This window comes from Podarcis liolepis, assembly GCF_965112155.1.
Source record: "Podarcis liolepis genome assembly, chromosome: 2".
Taxonomy (NCBI): domain Eukaryota; kingdom Metazoa; phylum Chordata; class Lepidosauria; order Squamata; family Lacertidae; genus Podarcis; species Podarcis liolepis.
In genome coordinates, this window is record NC_139555.1 from 126,065,148 (window position 1) to 126,087,380 (window position 22,233).

At 45.3% G+C, this 22,233-nt stretch overlaps 1 protein-coding gene and 1 long non-coding RNA gene across 10 annotated transcripts in view; one reads left to right on the plus strand and one right to left on the minus strand.

The window, feature by feature from the left end:
- LOC310701328 (uncharacterized protein) overlaps positions 1–22,233 on the minus strand; it is a 110,286-nt gene that overhangs the window by 10,065 nt on the left and 77,988 nt on the right. For 8 of the 9 annotated variants that reach the window (XM_083492070.1, XM_083492071.1, XM_083492074.1 and 5 more), the window contains one exon: positions 22,060–22,129. Coding sequence is in view for 2 of the 9 variants with exons in the window: in XM_083492068.1 (XP_083348194.1) it covers positions 22,060–22,129 (70 nt within the window). In the remaining 7 variants the exon portion in view is untranslated. Of the gene's footprint in view, positions 1–889; positions 1,168–22,059; positions 22,130–22,233 lie in introns of those variants that run through there. The other variant, XM_083492073.1, reaches the window with a different exon arrangement.
- Positions 7,142–7,995, plus strand: LOC310702085. The gene is made up of 2 exons (XR_014523213.1): positions 7,142–7,697; positions 7,777–7,995. It is a non-coding gene; the product is annotated as an uncharacterized lncRNA (long non-coding RNA).

Below are 22,233 nucleotides of genomic sequence, written 5' to 3' on the forward strand. Positions count from 1 at the left end.
CAGAAATGCAAGCTGGATTTAGAAGAGGCAGAGGAACCAGAGACCAAATTGCAAACATGCACTGGATTATGGAGAAAGCTAGAGAGTTCCAGAAAGACATCTACTTCTGCTTCATTGACCAATCAAAAGCCTTTGACTGTGTCGACCACAGCAAACTATGGCAAGTTTTTAAAGAAATGGGAGTGCCTGATCACCTCATCTGTCTCCTGAGAAATCTCTATGTGGGACAAGAAGCTACAGTTAGAACTGGATATGGAACAACTGATTGGTTCAAAATTGGGAAAGGAGTACAAGGCTGTTTGTTGTCTCCCTGCTTATTTAACTTATATGCAGAATTCATCATGCGAAAGGCTGGGCTGGATGAATCCCAAACCAGAATTAAGATTGCCGGAAGAATTATCAACCACCTCATATATGCAAATGACACAACTTTGATGGCAGAAAGTGAGGAGGAATTAAAGAACCTTTTAATGAGGGTGAAAGAGGAGAGCGCAAAATATGGTTTGAAGCTCAACATCAAAAAGAAGATCATGGCCACTGGTCCCATCACCTCCTGGCAAATAGAGTTGGTCACGACTAAACAACAATAACAGCAATGCAGCCGAGGATCAGTGGGGAGAGGACTGAGCTTCCCGGGAGGAAAGGGTGAGGAAAATCAGTGGACCCCCCCCCCCCTTATCAGACCCACCACCGGAGATTCCTCCTCCTGCGCCCAAGGATGGAGACATCTCTCCAAAAGGAAGAGTCTTCCTCCCTCCCTCTCTGCTCGGCTGGCCTCCTATCCCCCAGGGATGCTGCCATTCCTCCCTCAGCCCCCCATCTTCCTCTGCCCTCCTCCCTCCGTCCCACAGTCTCCCCTGTGCCCAGAAAGCCCCTTGGCACCGCTCACCCCTCGCCCTCTGCGCCGCATCTCTCCCGGGGCGCCAACCTCTCCATCCGGAGGGGCCTCCCAAGACGGAGATGGGGGGGAGAGGGGGGGTCTCTATCCAGGCCTATTTCACTTCCTTTAACCCTTCCGTGGCCTCCATCTCTCCATCAAGGCGCAGGAGCTTTTTTGCAGGCAGGGGTGAAACTAGGCTGTATTTCCCCCGAGTCAAAGACCCGATTGGAGACATTTGCGTCCCCACAAAGACATCCTCAACGGCGCCCTGCTGGAGGCGTCACCTGGTGAACCGCCCCCCCCCCCCGTCTAGCCCACCCCCATAGCTATGGCTCTGTTTCCGGGTCCTTTGGGCCCCCTGGAAACTTCCGACCTATAGACACTTCGGGTTCCTTGTCGCAGGCGCGCGCCTCTAGAGCTACGTTGGCAGAGCAGCCCCTGCCTGTGTGGGGATGGAAACAGGAAGAGATGGCGCTGCCTTTGGCCTCCTGCTCTTGGGGCTCCGTCGGGAAATGGCCCCCTCCTCCCCCCAAGTCGCCTCTCTCCCCACAGCGGAGAGTGGAAATGGGGGCGGGAGCGGGTGACCTCCTATTTAGGTATGAGCTGATGGATTTATGTTTCCCTCCACAGCAGGGTGGCAGCTGCACACTTATTTTTCCTTATTTACTTTTGTTATTGCATCATTTTAATAGAGTTAAGTTGAGGGTCTTACGGAGACTCTTCCTGGCTCCTCAAAAAGGCCAGAAGAACAGGAAAGGCATAATCCATGTCTGCTGAAGACTGGGGTAGGTAATAAGGAGGCAGTAATAAGACGCAGGAGCCGTGCTGATTTATTACAATTATTTGTGTATATATATATATGTATGTGTGACTATTATTATATATTTATCTATTTATTATTTATACCATGCCCATCTGCCTTGATTTCCCCAGCCACTTTGGGTGGCTCCCAACTGAATATTAAAAACACAATGAAACATCAACATAAAAATCTTCCCTAAGCTGGGCTGCCTTCATAAATATATATCAATATTTATTTGTTTTCCAATGATTGTTTTTCCTATGTCTTTAGCAGTTGTCTTCCAAAAAGAGATGGAAACCCAGGTTTGTGAAACCCTTGTGTACACAGTGGTCTGCTTGCAGGAAGACTCCCCAGAAGCATGACTGAAGAATTAGTTCAATATTATTATTATTATTATTATTATTATTATTATTATTATTAACCCCAGCCATTCTGGATGGCTTCCAACAGAATATTAAAAATACATGAAAACATCCATCATTAAAACCTTCCTTAAACAGAGCTGCCTTCAGATGTCTTCTAAACATCAGGTAGTTGTTTATTTCTTTGATATATGATGGGAGCGTGTTCCACAGAGCGGGCGCCACTACTGAGACGGCCCTCTGCCTGGTTGCCTGTAACTTCGCTTCTCACAGTGAGGGAACCGCCAGAAGGCCCTCGGAGCTGGACCTCATTGTCCTGGCAAAACGATGGGGGTGGAGATGCTCCTTCAGCTCTACTGGGCTGAGGCCGCTTAGGGTTTAAAGGTCAGCACCAACACTTTGAATTGTGCTCGAAAAAATACTGGGAGCCAGTGTAGGTCTTTGTTATGTGGTCTTGGCCGCTCCCAGTCACCTGTCTAGCTGTCGCATTCTGGATTAGTTGTCGTTTCCAGGTCACCTTCAAAGGTAGCCCCACGGAGAGCGCATTGCAGTAGTCCAAGCGGGAGATAACTGGAGCATGCACCACTCTGGAGAGACAGTCTGCAGGCAGGTAGGGTCTCAGCCTGCATACCAGAGGCAGCTGGTAGACACTGCCATGGACACAGAATTGACCTGTGCCTCCATGCACAGCTGTGAGTCCAAAATGACTCCCAGGCTGCACACCTGGTCCTTCAGGGGCACAGTTACCCCTTTCAGGACCAGGAATTCTCCAATCTTGCCTGCCCCGTCCCCCAAAACAGTACATCTGTCTTGTCAGGATTCAACCTCAATCCGTTAGCCGCTATATATCCTGCAACTGCCTCCAGACACTCACACAGGACTTTCACCACCTTCACTGGTTCCGATTTGAAAGAGAGGTAGAACTGGGTATCATCCACATATTGATGAACACCCATCCCACCCCCTTGAAGATCTCTCCCAGCAGCATGTGGAAGAGGATGGAACCCTGTCACACCCCACAAGTGAGAGCCCAGGGGTCCAACACTCATCCCCCAACACCACCTTTTGGATACGACCCAGGAGAAAGGAGCGGACTCACTGCATAACACTGCCGCCAGCTCCCAGTTCCTCTACACGTTCCAGGAGGTTGTTGTGGTCAATGGTATTAATGGCCTCAGAGAAATCCAGCAGAACTTTTTATTGAGGGTGAAAGAAGAGAGCAAAACAATATGGTCTGAAGCTCAACATCAAAAAAACGAAGATCATGACCACTGGTCCCATCATCTCCTGGCAAATAGAAGGGGAAGAAATGGAGGCAGTGAGAGATTTTACTTTCTTGGGCTCCATAATCACTGCAGATGGTGACAGCAGCCACAAAATTAAAAGATGCCTGCTTCTTGGGAGAAAAGCAATGACAAACCTGGACAGCATCTTAAAAAGTAAAGGCATCACCTTTCCGACAAAGGTCCGCATAGTAAAAGCTATGGTTTTCCTAGTAGTAATGTATGTAAGTGAGAGCTGGACCATAAAGAAGGCTGATCGCCCAAGAATGGATGCTTTTGAATTATGGTGCTGGAGGAGACACTTGAAAGTCCCATGGACTGCAAGAAGATCAAACCTATCCATTTTTAAGGAAATCAGCCCTGAGTGCTCACTGGAAGGACAGATTGTGAAGCTGAGGCTCCAATACTTTGGCCACCTCATGAGAAGAGAAGACTCCCTGGAAAAGACCCTGATGTTGGGAAAGATGGAGGGCACAAGGAGAAGGGGGCGACAGAGGACGAGATGGTTGGATAGTGTTCTCAAAGCTACCAGCATGAGTTTGACAAAAGTGCGGGAGGCAGTGGAAGACAGGAGTGCCTGGCGTGCTTTGGTCCAGGGGGTCACGAAGAGTTGGACACAACTAAATGACTAAACAACAACAACATTCCTGGCCTCTCTCCTTCTGTCCCTGAGCTAAGATTGGTATCTGCCGCTTGCTCTCTGTTCTCTGAAGCTATGCCACTCGGCTGCCCCTCCTCCCTCTCCCATTCCAGTGTCCTTATCTCCCTTTGCCTGCTTTAGATTCCCAGCCTCTGTCAGCTCCGGAACGAAGATGACACCTAACAATGCTTAATGCAGTGTTTCCCAACCTTTTTTGGGCAAAGGCACACTTGTTTCATGAAAAAAATCTCGAGGCACACCATCATTAGAAAATGTTTAAAAAATTAACTCTGTGCCTATATTGACTATATATAAAGTAACTCTCTTTAATAGGAATCAAATAAACACAAAGATAGTATTTTATAATTACTTTATTATGAAATAGTAAGTAAACAGAAATATGAAAAATTATAAAATACTTTATTCAGTGCGCAACCTGGGCCTGTTTGGCTGAAAGTAATGCAAAATGGATTAATCCATTCCAGACATTTAAAAACAACCCTTAAAACAGCAATTTAACATGAATTTTACTATCGATAAAGACCATTGATCCATAAAATGAAAGCAATAAACAATGTACTGCAGTCACACAATCAGTCAATCAATCAGTCACAAAAACAAAACAAAAAAGTCAGAAAGACAAAAATGCAAAATAAACAGCAAAAGCAGACAGACCGCAAAACAGAAGCATGGCACGCAAAATGGAGCACGTTTGGCTTCTGAAAAATGTTCGCAAACCAGAACACCTGTGGCCCACCGCCTTCCATAACCAGTCTTCAGCTTCCTTGCCTATAGCGGGGGGGGGGGGGGGAATTAGTTTCGGTCAATAACGACTGGAATCGAGCTGCGTGGCTGCTTTGCTTGCAATTCCCAACCGCACTCCTTGCAAAGAGGTGGGCCGGCCATGCAATTTAAAGGAGATGGAATCCCAGCCCGCGCCCCTGCCCCGCGCAGTCCAGTCTCGAGGCGCGCCCACCTGCCCGCCGGCAGCGAAGCAGTGAGCGGGCCTCCTGCGCCGTCCGCCTGCGGCTCGGGCGCTCCTATAACAGCGGGTGCCGGTAACGTTTCGGGAAGCGGTGCTTCGCCACAGTTGGCCGGCCTAGGAAGAGGCCCCGGTAGACCCGGGCTTCGGCTCCCTGCTGGACCATCTCCAGCCCCGCCATGGGCGGAACAGCCGCTGCCTCGGACTCGGCGCCGCCCGCGCTCCCCTCAGCCAGCACAGCCGCCATCTTGGACGCCAACGGCCGCTCTATCCGAGGAGGAATGCGCCTGCGCCTTTCCTCGAGAATTCTTACGTACGGCGCGGGATCGGCGAGTTGGGCCGGCGGAAACAGCCGAGTCCGGAATCTGCACTTGCCGAAAACAGCCGAGACCCGAATCTGCACTTGCCGGAAACAGCCGAGACCCGAATCTGAACCTGGCAGACTTCGCAATCCATTTGCTTCCTAGCCTCTTGCCGCCCGACTCGCCCACCTCCCTCCCACGGCACAGCAGGCAACGTCTCGCGGCACACTAGTGTGCCGCGGAACACCGGTTGGGAAACACTGGCTTAATGTTAATGCTTAATGTTAATGCTAAAGTAAAGCCGGCCTTTCAGGGATCAAATTGTGAACTGAAATGTGAGTAAAATTTTTGTTACTCTTTAAGGAAAGACTCTTGTGTCTTTTAAGAGGGATAAAAGGGGACACGAGGAATAATCCACCTGGGCAAGGCAGATTGGATGACTTAACTAAAGAGATTCAAATGAATCTGCAAACTATCTTCCTGCTATATTGAGGGGAAACTGCTCTGCTACATCACTCACCAGCGTGAGTGAAGGAAGAATATCACTTATTCAACATATCCATTCCTACTATCCTTAACATTCCCACAGTTGTCCCTTAGCATTCCAAGTTTTGGACCTGCCTGAACATCTTTCCACATAATCATCATCCGTATGGTTTCTCCACTGTGTCTGTTATTTGGGGATAATGGGCTAGGAGCTTACAGTGAAGCATTTAACACACACCTGTGCCACCGCCGGGCACAAGTTTATTTAAAGAAAAGCATCGTTGCAAGCTTGGGGGAGCTATTCAGGCACACCCAGGTCAGAAGAACACAGGCATTTATCCTCCCCCCAGGGGCAAATGTCCCTCCTCTGTCCTCCAATTGGCTGGAGGGTGGCGTAGAGGTTACAGCCTATCAGACCGCCCAATTATACCCGATGACCATCCTGTATTGCCCTTATTTGGTCAAAGCCCCACCCCCAGAATTTACCTATTGACAAAAGCAGCACACCAAAAGCTGCCCTAGTTTTGTGTGTTAAGCACTGTGGGTTCCAATTGCAAGTATAATCAAGTTTCATATCTTATAAAGCTAAAAAGGCAAACCACATTTAGACTACCACTTTGTTCCAATCACGGGTGCAAGCAGGCTTCGTATCTGGGTCCCGGCTACAAGCTATATGATGCCACCAGAGATAATGTTTTATTTCAACACTTCACCCTTGACGTAGCCAAAATGAGGAAGTGCAGTAACATATTTAATTCGTACAATATAAACAATATACAGTGTTACCCCGCAAAACGAACGCCTCGCAAGACGGAAAACCCGCTAGACGAAAGGGTTTTCCGTTTTGGAGGCGCTTCGCAAAACGAATTTCCCTATGGGCTTGCTTCGCAAGACGACAGCCCATAGGGAAATCTCTGGGACAGCGGGGAAACGCAGCGCGTCTTCCCCACTGTCCTCGGACCTCCTCCGAAGCCTGGCGGCGGGGCGGGGACACCTCCTCCCGCCGCCGTGGGGCTTCGGAAGGCTCCTCCGAAGCCGGGCGGCGGGGAGGGAACACCTCCCGCCGCCGCGGGGCTTCGGAATGATGCTCCAAAGCTGGGCGGCGGGGAGGGAACACCTCCCACCGCCGCGGGGCTTCAGAACGACGCTCCGAAGCCGGGCAGCGGGGAGGGAACACCTCCCGCCGCCGCGGGGCTTCGGAACGACGCTCCGAAGCCGGGCGGCGGGGCGGGAAGTCCTCCCGCCGCCCGGCTTTGAAACGAAACTCCGAAGCCGGGCGGCGGGGCAGGAACGCCTTCTCCCGCCGCCCGGCTTCGGATGGCTTTCCTGAAGACTTGGGGTGGGAGGAGGGTTTTCCTTCCCACCGCCAACATTCAGAACGCTGTTCTGAATGCTGGCGGTGGGGAGGAAAAACCCTCCTCCCACGCAAGCCCCGGGAACAGAGGGAAAGTGCTGTGCGCCTTTCCCTCTGTTCCCGTACCTGTCCTGAAGGCTTGCGGTGGGGAGAAAAGCCCTTCTCCGCACCGCCAGCCTGGCAAGCGGTTTCCCTAGGAACGCATTTGTCAGGGGCTCAGGAGCAGAGGGACAGGAAAGGGAGGAAATAGAGAGCGAGGGGGAGGAATCCGAAGGAAATGTTAGCGATGACAGCGGTCCGAGGTCTCTGAGTCTCTCCAGCGAATCGGAGGATTCACAGAAAGGGGCTCCCATGGTCAGAGCAAGGGGGTTGCCTAGGGGGACACCCCAGGAAGAAGGGGCCAGAGGGGACTCAGAGAGCAGCAGTTGGAAATCAGGACCAGCTTCTCCACCAGAGCGCAGTAGGGGGGAGGAGTCCCAGGTATCGGGATCAGGCGGCTCACCGCCAGCGGGAGGACATGAGTCAGGATTGGCCACGCCTCCATCGGAGAGCGAGGAAACGGTCAAAAGGAAGGTCGGAGACTGGGCGCGCGCGCCAAGTTCAAATGTACAAGAGGGCGGCGCAGTTGGCAGCCCGGATAGGGAGCTAGGTCCTAAAGCCCGCCGAAAGGAGGGAGAAGAGTCAGGGGGGTCAGCGTCAGAAGAGTCCAGGAAGGAAGGGACCCCGGGGGGTAGAAGGACCCAGAGGAGAAAGGAGAGACGGAAGAGGTGGAGTAAGGTTAGAGTCTTAAACTGGTGTACAGGGGGTGGAGACTCAGATGGAGCTTCGCCGGTCTAGCTTCTAGACGTAGAGCTGCGCGCTGCAGCTTGAAAATGGAAACTGTACTTAATAAAGACTTTTGTACGTTACTACCAGCTAGCGTTGGTCCTCTGTGAGCTGGGACCTGGAGGCAGTTCTGACAGCATTAATTGATTTTCAATGCATTCCTATGGGAAACTGTGCTTCGCAAGACGAAAAACTCGCAAGAAGAAAAAACTTGCGGAACGAATTAATTTCGTCTTGCGAGGCACCACTGTACAAGGGTTTCAAGACTACCATCTGCATGTAGGAAGATGCTTTCAGATTTGTGTCTTAATTGTTCCTTTATTGCAATTATAACAATGGTAGTGATGCGACTCTTCGTATATTAAACAACTGTACATCCAAAGCAACACAAAAAGTCTCACACTCCACTTTTCACAACTCTCACACCCCAAATTCAAACATGAACATTTCCAATCTCTCCACCAAAGACCAAAAACCATGTGACACTCAGCCCACCATTATTCACCACCAGCTCTCCAGATGACACACCCCTCCCTAACATTACACTGCATCTTGTATTCTACTATTTTAAGATGTTACCCGCATTACTTTCCGTACTCCTTACATTTAAAGCGTTTCACCCATGTGAATTTGTAGATGAATTTTATAGTGCCCACTTTGACTGAAGCTCTTTCCACACACTGTACATTTAAATGGTTTCTCCCCTGTGTGTTTGATGATGTACTCTATGTAGCTATTTGGATTGGAGCCTGGCACACTTCCTTGCGCCGCTCTGCTCTCTCCTTCAGCTACTTGTAGCAGAGTAATCGTCGCAGCAGGAGAAATCTGTTGCCCTCTGTGTGTGGGTAATAACTCAAGCTGGACGCAGGCTGTCTTTCTTATCTCCAACAGTCTTTATTCGTGTAGAAAAAACATCATAAATTCAGACCCGGTGATGGAGCGCTCATCTTGCTTTCTCACCGCCAGTGAACGGAACAACAAAGAACAAAGACACACAGAGAAACACTCCCCTCTGTGGACAAAGCCACGCCTCAGAATGTGAGACGTCACTCAGAACTTCTTAACCCTGTAAGTTCTGATTCTCTCCACATTCTGAGGCGTGGCTTTGTCCACAGAGGGGAGTGTTTCTCTGTCTTGCATTCTGAGGGAAACTGTGAACACACATTTACAGACCTCTGAGAGTTCAACCCCTTTTTCATTGCCTTTCGCCCCTTTCTGACATCTTTTCCAGGCAACTGTTGAACCTCCTCACAACTCACAGGTTCGCACTGTGCGAAACCAACCCACGCAGTGGTGACCTGAAACCTCTCAGGTGGAACTCCCTTTGTTGCGCGAGTGGACCGTCTGAGTACAAACTCAGAAGCTCCGTCTGACCCACTGGGGCCAGCAAGTGTGTCTTCCACATCAGATGACTCCCCCTCTGACTTACTGTGAGCCTTCTGCATTCTGCCAACAGGAGATGAAGGCTCACTCTTGGGCTCTCTTTTAACCACCTGTGGAGACGCCCAATCCTGTTTTTGACCCTGGTCATCGACCTGGTCTTCATCATCAGGTTCAGCTTCTGGCTCTCCCTCATCCTCAGAATCAGACAGACATTCTGAGAGAACGTCAGGATTCACATGGATCCTTGACCAACTATCCTGTTCACAAAACTCAGCATGTTTACTGATCAGAAGCTGTCTGATCACCTTCTGGATATGCAAACCTCCACCCCTTTGTTGCAGGTTCATATCCACAGAAGATCATTTTCTGGGACCTCGGGCCACCCTCCTTCTGTTGAGCCTTTGGTACAGGCACCCAGGCTTTCGTACCAAATACATGGAAGAAATGCACTTTCGGTTTCTCTCCATGGAGCACATAATACGGGGTTTCACCTACTACTGAATTGTAGGACCTGTTCATCGTAAAATTCACCATTTTCATCGACTCCCCCCAAAAGCTTTGAGGCAAACCAGAGTCACATAGTAGAATCTCTGTTGCTTGAACCAGAGCTCTACTCCTAAGCTCTGTCACTCCCCTCTCCTGAGGAGAAGTAGCACCCGTCTCCTTGTGACGTATCCCTTTCTGGCGAAAGAATTTCTGCAGAGCAGACCCAATAAACTCTGCGCATCTGTCACTTTTGAACCCCTGCACCTTGGTGGAGAACCGTAGTTCTACCTCTGCCACCCAGTCTTTGATCAGTTGCGTTGCATCTTCTTTCATTTTCAGCGGATAACACCAGGTAACTCTGCTAAAATCATCCTGCAGTGTCAGCACATGTCTGGCCCCGCCCAGACTTGGCTTTGGCATGGGCCCAAAAAGGTCTGTGTGCACTAGCTCAAAAGGTTTCGTGGTTACCCTCTCCACCCTGGGATAACTGCACCTTTTTACCTTTGCTTTCCTGCATGCCCTGCAATTTAGGGATTTGCCACATTCTTTAATTTTGCAACCTTTAGTGCACTCCAGCAACACCTGGATATCTTCCCAAGAACTATGTGACATGTTCTTGTGCCACACGCAAGCACATGAAACATGAGTGGGAATGGTTGCACACGTCGCCTGTGCATTCTAAATGTTCCCCTTACCCTCCAGAGGTGTCTACAGAACAAAGAGGTTGTTCTGCCCTTTTGCAACACTGACCAGTTGCTTCCCCCCTCTGGAAATTGTACAGACATTGTTTTCAAAGCACACCTTATACCCCTCCTGTAAGAGACAAGGGACAGATAAAAGACAATGTTTTATCTCTGGTGCCACGTAGACTTCCAGCTCCGCCTGCAAGACAGAAACATAAACATTTCCCACGTTAGACAAGGGCTCTTTTGACCCATCAACAAATACAACTGTTTTCCCAGCTGAAACAGCTCTGCAGTTCCACATCTCGACACCAGGTGTCGCTGTTATCAGATGCCGACTCGCTCCAGAGTCAATTATCCAGCGCATCACTCTGTCCTCACTAGAGTAGTCCTCAAGCGTTGCCATGGAGGCAGTTAGCTGATAAGCGCCGTCTTCACTCTGAGTCATGTCCTCTCTGCGCTTTCCCATGCCTGCCTCCTCTTCTAGACTGGTTGCCATGGAAACCTGGCTGATTCCCATGGGAAGCGACCTTGGAAGCATCCTGCCCAGCCTCCCTGGCTCTCTGGGGGCAGGAGCGACGCAGATGGTCAGGAGAATTGCAAACAAAGCAGCGACGAGTGGAAAAACACTGGGGTGAGCTTCCAGCTGGCTTGGCTTCCGGGCTCGCTCTGCCAGCCCCGCCCCCTCTGAAATGGCGTTCCTCCTCATCACACACAGTGGAAAATTTTCCAAACTTGCTTTTGGGCTTCTCTGCCCCCCCAACTCTGCCAACAGCTATCCTTGAGGCTGTAACATCAGGGCATTCATGGCTTTTCACCCGGCTCTGGCCTTCTGCTGAGCTTTCACATAAATGCCTCAGCACTTTCCAAGCATCATAAGCCGACTCAACGCCCTCCAAATGAGGCAGCAACTTAGCGTGTATGCTTGCTCTCAACATGCAGAGCTCATCTTTCTCTCTCTGCTCTCTGTCCAACAGTTCTGCATCTCCAGCAGCAACTGGCTCTTTCTGGGCTATGCTCCAAAGCCCTGTGGCTAAAAACCACCCTCTCACTTTTCTGGCCCAGGTATGCCATGACTGGGTAGTGAGCTTTTCAAACGGTACTTCAAACACCTCCTGGCCATCTGCCATCTTCTCCCCGGGGCCCAGTGTACTCACGTAAACAGTAGCAGCTCTCCAGCACCCGGCTCAGCAGATCAGCTCCTCCCAGCGAGCTCCATTGCCTTCAAACGGTAGGCAGGACTCCAGCTGGCCTCCAGCGTCTTCAGCTTGCCTCCACACACACCGGCACGTTCTTGGCAACAGATTCAAAGTGTTTGCTGACCACCCATGACCTGTAGCTATTTGGATTGGAGCCTGGCACACTTCCTTGTGCCGCTCTGCTCTCTCCTTCAGCTACTTGTAGCAGAGTAATCGTCGCAGCAGGAGAAATCTGTTGCCCTCTGTGTGTGGGTAATAACTCAAGCTGGACGCAGGCTGTCTTTCTTATCTCCAACAGTCTTTATTCGTCTAGAAAAAACATCATAAATTCAGACCCGGTGATAGAGCGCTCATCTTGCTTTCTCACCGCCAGTGAACGGAACAACAAAGAACAAAGACACACAGAGAAACACTCCCCTCTGTGGACAAAGCCACGCCTCAGAATGTGAGACGTCACTCAGAACTTCTTAACCCTGTAAGTTCTGATTCTCTCCACACTCTATAGTGTCCACTATCACTGAAGCTCTTTTCACACACTATACATTTAAATGGTTTCTTCCCTGTGTTAGTTAGATGATGTCGTCGAAGTTTCTCACTTTGACTGAAGCTCTTTTCATACTCCACAATACGCAGTGCACTAGAATCTGAAGGTTACGTTTACAGTATGAAAAGAAACTAATTGCTAATGAAATGATTGTATTTCAATATGTTCCAGGTGACAATCAAATTGCAGACATTTTTACTAACGCTCTTCCAAAGGTTACACATGAAAGACATGTACAAAATATGCTTTATGTTTTTGTTGCACAATAATGAACCGCAGGGGAAATGTTGAATGGCCACTTTAAAATGTGAAAGTTCATTATTGTTTCACATGTCTTGAAGGGCCAGAGCCAGGGCAAATAACGAGACCCGGTCTTGCAGCTGTGAAACATAACAGGTGCTGCTGAGTTGTGTTAATCAAGCTGTGTCAGCATTTGGGCATAGTATATGATGAGCAGCAACTAGCTCCCTCATTACCCTGGGGGATGGGTTGGTGGTTGGGTCGGGTTTGTTGTTGATGTATTTAGTGTATAAGGAGTTTTTGTTTTCGTTATTAAAACTTTGTTTAAGTTATTTTTGAGTCCCTTTTTAATGCATGGTCCCCCCAGCAAGCTCTCTGCAGCGCTACTAAACAGCAAATAGCAAAGAGTTTTCACTTCAACTGAAGCTCCTTCCACACTCTATACATTCAAATGGTTTTTCCAGTGTGTTCGTTGATGTCGTTTACAGTGTCCACTATGATTGAAGCTCTTTCCACACTCTATACATTCAAATGGTTTTTCCCCTGTGTGAGTTCGCTGATGTTGTCTTAAGTGTCCACTTTGACTGAAGGTTTTCCCACACTGCATACAATTAAATGGTTTCTCCCCTGTGTGAATTCGCTGATGTTTTCTAAGGGTTTCACTGAGACTGAAGCTCTTTCCACACTCTATACATTTAAATGGTTTTTCCCCTGTGTGAGTTCGCTGATGTTTTTTAAGGGTTTCACTTAGACTGAAGCTCTTTCCACACTCCAAACATTTAAATAGTTTTTCTCCTGTGTGAGTTTGATGATGTAGTCGAAGTTTCTCACTATCACTGAAGCTCTTTTCATACTCCATGCCTCTGAATGGTTTCTCCCCTGTGTGAGTTCGCTGATGTATTCTAAGGTTTCCCCTTTGACTGAAGCTCTTTCCACACTCTATACATTCAAATGGTTTTTCCCCTGTGTGAGTTCGTTGGTGTAGTCGAAGTTTCCCACTATCAGCAAAGCTCTTTCCACACTCTATACATTCAAATGGTTTTTCCCCTGTGTGAGTTCGCTGATGTACTTTATAGTGTCCACTTTTATTGAAACTTTTACCACACTGCATACATTTAAACAGTTTCTCCCCTGTGTGAGCTTGATGATGTTGTTGAAGTTTCTTACTTTGACTGAAGCTCTTTCCACACTCTATACATTTAAATGGTTTCTCCACTGTGTGAGTTCGTTGATGTAGTCTATAGTGTCCACTTTGACTGAAGCTCTTTCCACACTCTATACATTTAAATGGTTTTTCCCCTGTGTGAGTTCGTTGATGTACTCTATAGTGTCCATTATCACGGAATCTCTTTCCACACTCTATACATTTAAATGGTTTTTCCCCTGTGTGAGTTAGATGATGTTGTCGAAGTTTCCAACTATTAGAGAAGCTCTTTCCACACTCTATACATGTGAATAGTTTCTCCCCTGTGTGAGTTCGCTGATGTATTCTAAGGTTTCCCCTTTGACTGAAACTCTTTCCACACTCTATACATTCAAATGGTTTCTCCCCTGTGTGAGTTCGTTGATGTTGTCTTAAGTGTCCCCTTTGACTGAAGCTCTTTCCACACTCTATACATTCAAATGGTTTCTCCCCTGTGTGAGTTCTATGATGTAGTCGAAGTTTCCAACTATCACTGAAGCTCTTTCCACACTCTATACATTCAAATGGTTTCTTTGTTATTCCTTTTGAATTTACAGATGGTCCCCCAGAACGCTTGCCTGTCTTCTCCATCGTCTGCTTCAGAGTGCAGGGAGACAAAATCCTGTTGGGGTTTCAAGGGAGAGAACAAAGGAATATGACACACATCAAGTTCAATTGGCACTCATCCCAATTAGTATTTATAATTATTATGCGCCACCTGACCTCGTTCCCATTTTCTGACACTGGACTATCCTAGTGTAAATTCTCTGCCCAGGCCTCTCTCACTGTCCTTTCTCCATTTGCCTCACTCCTGGACGTACCTCCTCTATTTCAATGCGGAATCTGTGTCACACTGAAGAAGCTCGATATTAAACATCAATATATAACTGTACTTAATGGAAACTTCAGCCTTGGATATTTAGCACTGATTCATTCATGGGATGAAGCTGTTAGTTTTATTGGTGGAGACACAAATTTATTCCTGAGACATCAAATACATTAATAGTATTATGTCATGGGGTGTTGGGGCTGGGGTAGTACCTCTCTTGGGGGACATATAGGGCTCCTTCTGGGGTAATTGGTTCACCATTAATCCCCAACCTGTACTCAGCTCTCATCTGTGGGTCCTAGAAGCTGTCAGCATGCAAAAGCTGACACAAGCCAGGAAAAGCTTTGACAGGCCAACTAAACCAGTTGATGATAATTGATGGGTCTCAATCCCTTGGTGAGTCGGGGACTTTCACTGCATGCGATGACAGGTTCTGGCACATTGAGCAGATGAGGCCAATAGTGAGTCCAATGGTCAAGCAGATGATTTATGCAAGTGCTGTAGAGGGAATTAAGGGGATCATCAACCTGGGAAAGGAGGCCAAGCAGTAGAAGGAAAACTCTGATCCTAAACCTCCAGCTCTGCTGTCTCAAGCTTCAGATGAAAGCAGCAAACATCCAAAGGAATAAGAAAAGACTTTAAAATGCTTACAGGATATATTTATCCTGGGAAAATTGTAATAAAGGTAAAGAAAATTCGGATGCTGAGGGATGTAAAAAGGGAGTCCATCCCTGCGGCGGTGAGAAAATGGTGCAGAGATTAAAGTCACAAGATCAAAGAAAGAAGTGAAAGTTCCTGCTGAGTGAGTACAAAACAAAACAATGTACTGAGGCAAAGGACATTTTGAAACAAGTTATTAGAGAAGAGTTAAAAAGAAGGACTTTGTAAACTTTTATTGGGAATATTTTTGAGGTGGAGGAAAAGTAACACTCCAGGTCTGAAAAGGCTTCAAGCAGAAAGGGGGGGGAGGGAGGGAGAACCCATAAAGTCTTCAGAGACTGCAATAAATCCTTTTACAACATCGTTTATCTTTGACTAAAACCATCTGCTTGTGGAGGTTTCAAGGTTGCATTTGTGGTTTTTCTGCTACGTCCTTGCCGACCAAAGCCTGGAGAAAGAGAAAGAGAGTTTATTACTTATCCCTTCTTTGATATATTAGACCGGCAAAGGGGAGAAAGAGATTGAATTTTAGGTGAAGAAGAAACAGACTTGGCAGTCTTATTTTTTGTGGACCGTTAAGTTCTTAATTATTAGAAACGTTGCCACAACCATAAGCACTTTAAAGGCTGTGCTGCTATCATTCACTGCAATTTTCCCCAGGAAAAAACAACCCCACTCCCCTCCTGAAACTTGGCTGTTTGATACAGTCCCCTTCCTGAACTTTTTTTGCGGATTAAGCCAGCAAGAGGCTAGAAAAAACTGAGTTTGGAGTAAAGGGAGGGTCTGTTCCCTAGTATCTGATAATTCTACATCTCCTTGTGGATTAAGCCAGCAAGTGGCTAGAAATAAAGACTGAACTGGGATACAAGAATAAAAAGTGCTTCCTGTATTTACACTCTGGTGGATTCGGCCAACAAGTGGTTGAAGACCAGAGGAAACTTCATCAAAGGACTGACTTGTCAAGTTGCAGAAGAGCAGAAGAAGAGGACCTCTGATGGACTTTGAGTTGGACTAATATTTAAAGTAGATATGTACTATTGACACTGGTGTAACCTGAATTAGGAACAAAAAGAGATAAAAAGTGAAAGTCATTGTGGGGGGTGGAGGAAAACCGAGGGTGACACCTGGAGGCATAGAGTGAAATTGCAAGCAAGGATTATATTTTATACTGCTTATCTTTATTCTGGACCACATCACATTACTTTTGGACCACATCACAGGTTGAATCATATACCCCCCTGGTGGACAGAATATTTTCCTGCAGTAATTAATCTAAAATGGCAGGGGGAAATGGGAGAAAAATTGGGAGGGGGAAACCAGGAGAAAGGAAAATTTCCAGACAGGAAGAGATCAAGGATTTGGATATTTTGTGATTAAAAATAAAGGAAGAATTTAAACAAAATGAACAACATATGGAGAACAAATTAGGAGAAGTACAGGAAACGTTGGATAAGAAAATAGAGGGAGTGGGAGGAGAACTTTCAAATAAAATTTAAGATTTGACAGATCCAAGACGATTGAGGAATCAACGAAAAGTATTCAAAAAGAAGTCAAAGAAAATAAGAGAGAGATGGAGAAAATCAAGGATGAAGTAGTAGATTTAAATAAAACACAGGAGCAGGTCTGGGACAGTTTAGCTCTATTGGAGATGCGTCAGAAACAACTTAATTAGAGGCGTAGGTGAGGAAATGAATGAAAATATAAAGATAAAAATGATCCAAGGAATTGGCAAGATGGATGGATATGAAAGAAGAAGAAATTGAATGCACAGTTGAGAATGTATTTAGAATAAAAGTAAGATCTTTAAAGGCTAAATAAAAAAAACTACCAGGCGACTGTCTAATGATTTTTAATTCATTAGATATGAGAAACACAATCTTGAGAATGAGTTACCAAAATAAATTGGTAATCGATGGTAGGCCAATTATCATCTTTAAAGAAATTCCCACTAGATTTTTACGAAAGAGGGTCGGATACAAACCATTAGTGAGTTTGTTGAAGAGAAATGGAATACAACATAGGTGGGAATTCCCCGAGGGGATTTCTTTTTATTATAAAGATAAAAGATTTAGGCTAACTGATATTCAAGAGGTAAAGAAATTCTCAAGGAGATATGAGAGAGAGTTGGGAAAGTTGGAAGGAGATAGAGCTGTTCACAGACCTGGGGGAAAGGAGACTGACTCAGAGGAAGAAAGAAGGAAGGAAGGAAGGAAGGAAGGAAGGAAGGAAGGAAGAAAGAGGAAGAGGAGGAAGTAGAGGACAAAGAGGAAGAGGAAGAGGAGGAGGAAGTGAACCTTGGGGACAGAACCTCCCAAATTTGAATATAATTCATAGCTGAGAACTAAATACGTAAAAATGACTTTGAAACTGTTAACATGGAATATGAATGGATTAAATGAGAAATCTAAGAGAAATAAAGTTGAAAACGTTTTGAAGAAAAAATATCTTGATGTAATTTTTTTACAAGAAACCCATGTAGCTAAAAAACATAAACATATTCTGAAAAACAAAAGGTTGGGTACAAAATTTATTAATTCAAATGTTAACACAAAAAGAGGGTGGTGTTATATATTAAAGAGAAATGGGAGCCTAAATTTATTTTTAAGGATGAAGAAGGGAGAATAATTGTAGTCCAAATTACTTACCAGGGGGAGAAAATCAGTGTGGTTGGGATTTGTGCGCCAAATACAAATAAGGGGGAATTTTACAGGAAGCTGGAAGAAAGACGGATAGAAACTGTTGATCAAAAGATAATACTAATGGGAGATTGCAATGGTGTGGTGATGCCAGAAGTAGATAAATCAAGAAAAAAGAAAAAGTTTAAGCAAGGCAAGCTACCAGGGACTTTTTTTGATCTTGTTGATAATCTTGACCTAATAGACATTTGGAGACTTAAGCACCCAATCACAAAACAATTTACTTTCTTCTCTGAGCCACATCAAAGCTGGGGAAAAACAGATTATATCTGGATTTCAAGGGATATAGCTCCAAGAATAGCAAAAAGTGAGATACTACCATGAACATTATCAGATCACAACCCTATGATTTTAGAACTAAGAAGTAAAGAACAACATTCATTCAGATGGAGGATGAACGAAAATCTTTCTGAGAATCAAGAAGTGATTGAAAAAGCAAAAGAGACTTTAAAAGAATATTTTAAATGGAATTTATATAAAGAAACAAGTTTGGACATAGTTTGAGACGGGAGTAAAGCTGTCATGAGAGGCTTCTTAATACAGCAAAATAGTTATAGGAAAAAGTTGAGAGAAAAGAAAAAAGAAGAAATTTTGGCTCAGTTGGTAGAGTGTGAAAGGAAACTAACAATAAAACCTAAAGATGAACAGATAAAGCAAACAATTAAAATGCTACAAACTAAATTTTCAATATTGGTAAATCAAGAAGTCGAATGGAAAATAAAATTTATGAGACAGAAATTTTTTGAATCAGCTAATAATGCAGGGAGACTCCTCGCATGGCAACTAAGAAAAAAAACAAAACCAGAATACGATAAATAAAAGGAGGAGAACATCAAATAGAAGATCTGAGAGAAATAAAGAAGATCTTCCAGGAAATTTACAAAGAATTATATAAGAAAGAGAACGAAGAAGCAAGAAAAATAGGAAAGTATTTAAAAGATCATAAAGGGAAACAAATAACAGCTGAAGAAAGGGAGAAATTAAATAAATCAACAACAGCAGAAGAGATTCAAATTGCAAAAAGATGAAAGTAGGTAAAGCTCCATGAATAAGTGTTGGGAAAGCATTGGAGGAATTAGAGGAATTTGGTAAGCTATCAGGATTTAAACTAAGCAAAACAAAGACAAAAATGATGGTTAAGAACATGGATAGAAAAGAGACAGAACAGCTGGAACAAAAGTGCAGAATTAATGTGGTGAAAAAAGTAAAATATTTAGGGATTTGGCTAATGACAAAAAACATCAATTTATTTAGTGACAATTATACCCCAGTATGGAAAGGAATTAAAAGAGACTTGGATATTTGGAATAGATTAAAGTTATCCTGGAGCAGAAGAACGGCAGCAATTAAAATTAACATTCTACCGAAGATGCTGTTTCTCTTTCAAACGATTCCTGTTATTAAAGGGTCGTCTCAGTTTCGGGACTGGCTAGAAGTCTTATCAAGATTCATATGGCAAGGGAAGAGACCCAGGATAAAATTTCAACTATTGACTGACAGGAAGGAGAGAGGAGGATTTTCACTACCAAATTTGAAATTATATTATGAGGTGTCTTGCTTGTGCTGGATAAAAGAATGGATAGTTTTGAAAAATACTGATTTGTTGGATCTTGAAGAGTATAATAATAAATACGGGTGGCACTCCTATCTATGGTATAATGTGAAAATACATAAAGGTTTTACAAACCATATTTTTAGGGGTGCCCTGTATGATGTATGGGACAAGAACAAAAACCTACTAGAAAGAACCACACCCTGGTGGTTATCCCCAACAGATGTGTTAACAATAAAAAAAGGAAATATGGAGGGAAAGAGAGTAACTTATGAAGATATATTAGTGAAAACGGAGAATGGTGGAAATTAAGACCATATGAGAATATAACAGATGGCTTTATGGGATGGCTACAGTATCAGCAGGAGAAATGGTTTGTTAAAAGAGGATTCAAAAATGGGATTCTGTGAGAAAAAGTCCAAATACCAGATAGAAATTTTGGAGGGCAGAACAAAACTCTTGTCTAAAATGTATCATTACTTGCTGGAATGGGACACTAAGGATGAGTTAACAAAAGAAGTCATGATAAAGTGGGCGGTCTTTACGATAAATGGGTAAGATTATGGAACGAAGGTATGAAGTCTACAGCGTGCTCCAGCTTAGGAGAAAATTTAGGAAAATGATGTACCGGTGGTATATCACCCCAGTTAAATTGGCAAAAATGTACAAATCGAGCAATAAAGCCTATTGGAAATGTAAACTAAAGGATGGGGATCTCTACCACATGTGGTGGGCATGTGATAAGATGAAAAAGTTTTGGGATCTAATATATAATGAACTGAAGAAACTTTTAAAGTATATATTCCCTAAAAAACCAGAGGCTTTCCTATTAGGGATAATAGGGGAGGAGGTGAAAAAGGAGGATCGTAAACTATTTCAATATGCTACGGCTGCAGCTAGGATCCTCGTGGCTCAAAAGTGGAAATTACAGGAGACCCCAACAGTAATGGAGTGGCAGACTAAATTTTTTGAGTATACAGAATTAGCTAAAATGACTTATAAAATTCGAGACCAAAATGGACAAAGATTGAAGAAGAGTGGGGTATATTTCTTGCATATATAAGAATTAACTGTAGAAGTCTAAATACTGTAGCAAGGTTAACATAAATCCTGTGATGTGTATAGAAGGTAAATAAGAATCTGCAAGAGAAGATATAAAGTAAGAAAACCGAAGCAGGGAAGGAAGGAAGTCTGGGTGTGAACTTGCGCAGTGTAAATAAGACGACATAAAAAGATGGCTGTAAAAGATTAAGTTGTATTTATGTTTGTGAAAAATCAATTAAAAGATCCTAAACCTCTGCTGCCTTGCGTGAATATCTGACTCAGTTTCATGTGGGGGGTCAGCATCCCAAGAGATGGTCTATAGCCAGCTATGTCGAGGGCCTGCTCGACATCCGAAGAAATCAGTCTCACACCAAGATTGGATTCAATGAGCCTAATAACCAGCCTTTTTTTTGCACAGCAAAAAATACATCCTCTCTACCTCCAGCCCAACGTTTGTTCTGCCTGGTACTCGAAAAAGTAACAACCTCAAGAATGCAACCTTGTTCCAAGCCAGCAGACAAAGAGAGTACTATCCTACGTGAGCCAATCATTTAGGACTGCACGAGCTATTCACGCGCTGTTCATGCTCCAAGGATGCTTTTAGCTATAAAATCACCCTGCAATAAGAGGAAGAACTTTGCTCATGCTCTTATGTACAAGCAATCATTTTCCCACACAGCTAGTATACAGAGGTATGCTTGACTTCTCCACAATGGCTTCTCCCCCTGTATGTAGGAAGGCTGATTTATGGTACTTTATGATGCTGCAGGACTGCAGCTGGAATAAAGCCCTCCTTGCAACACAGCTGGACTCCTGAGTGCTTTATATGGAGCTTCTATTGGTCCAAATACATTGCAACATGTTGGGTGGAGTCCTTGTACTCCTCCTTCCGGTAGCTCCTGTGGCCAAGCTGGGGCCAAAAATATTGCTCTACTTCCCTTTGGACCATATCAAGAAGGTTGAGAAGGTAGGGCTGCCATAGGTCTGTTCCCCCCGGGAATCGAGGAGGATTTTCACAAGATCGGCAAAAGGTCCACCCAGACGTTTCTTGTGAGGAGAACCAGAACTTACAGGGTTCTACGGTGAGGTGGGGCACCTCTGGCCCTCCAGATGTGGCTGGACTCAAAGCACCATCAGCCCAAGCAAGGATGGCCAACGACCAGGGATGATGGGAGTTCTACTGGAACAACACCAGGAGGGACACACTTTCTCCATCTTCCTCCTCCTCTGAAAACGCTAAATATCTGTATTGTTTCCTCCTTCCTCCGTGATGTGTAACATCTTCTGATACACTCCAACCAACTGCACACATTCCCTAATCCTGCACCATTTACTTCCTGAGGCAGCTCCATTGTGTCCACCTCCTCAGAACCACCCACCATTTCAGTAGCAGTCCTTCAGTTCCCAGCTATTAGTCCCCCTCCCCTACGGAGGAATTATTCATCTGAATCCCAGGGGCTGGGAGTCCTGAGTGGGGAGACAGCTGTTGGCCCTGCTGGGGGGTTTCTCCTTGGCTGGTCCTTGTGAGAAGAGGATGCTGGATGAGGTGGGCCCTGATCCTAATCCAGCAGGACTTTTCTCATGTTCCCACAAACTGAAATGAGACCTACAAGATACCGTCTCCAGGCAAGAGGAAGGACTTACCTCTCAAAGTTTCTGTATTTTTCTGTCTCAAGGAAGGAGTTGAGCTCAGACTTGCAGATCAGATTCTCTCCTGTGCGGAATGAGTAAAATGAAAGTGCTATTTACGTCACTGGAAAAGTATTCAAAAATATTCATGTGTTGAAGAAAGTCTAACAAAGTAGCTGGTGTCCCGTT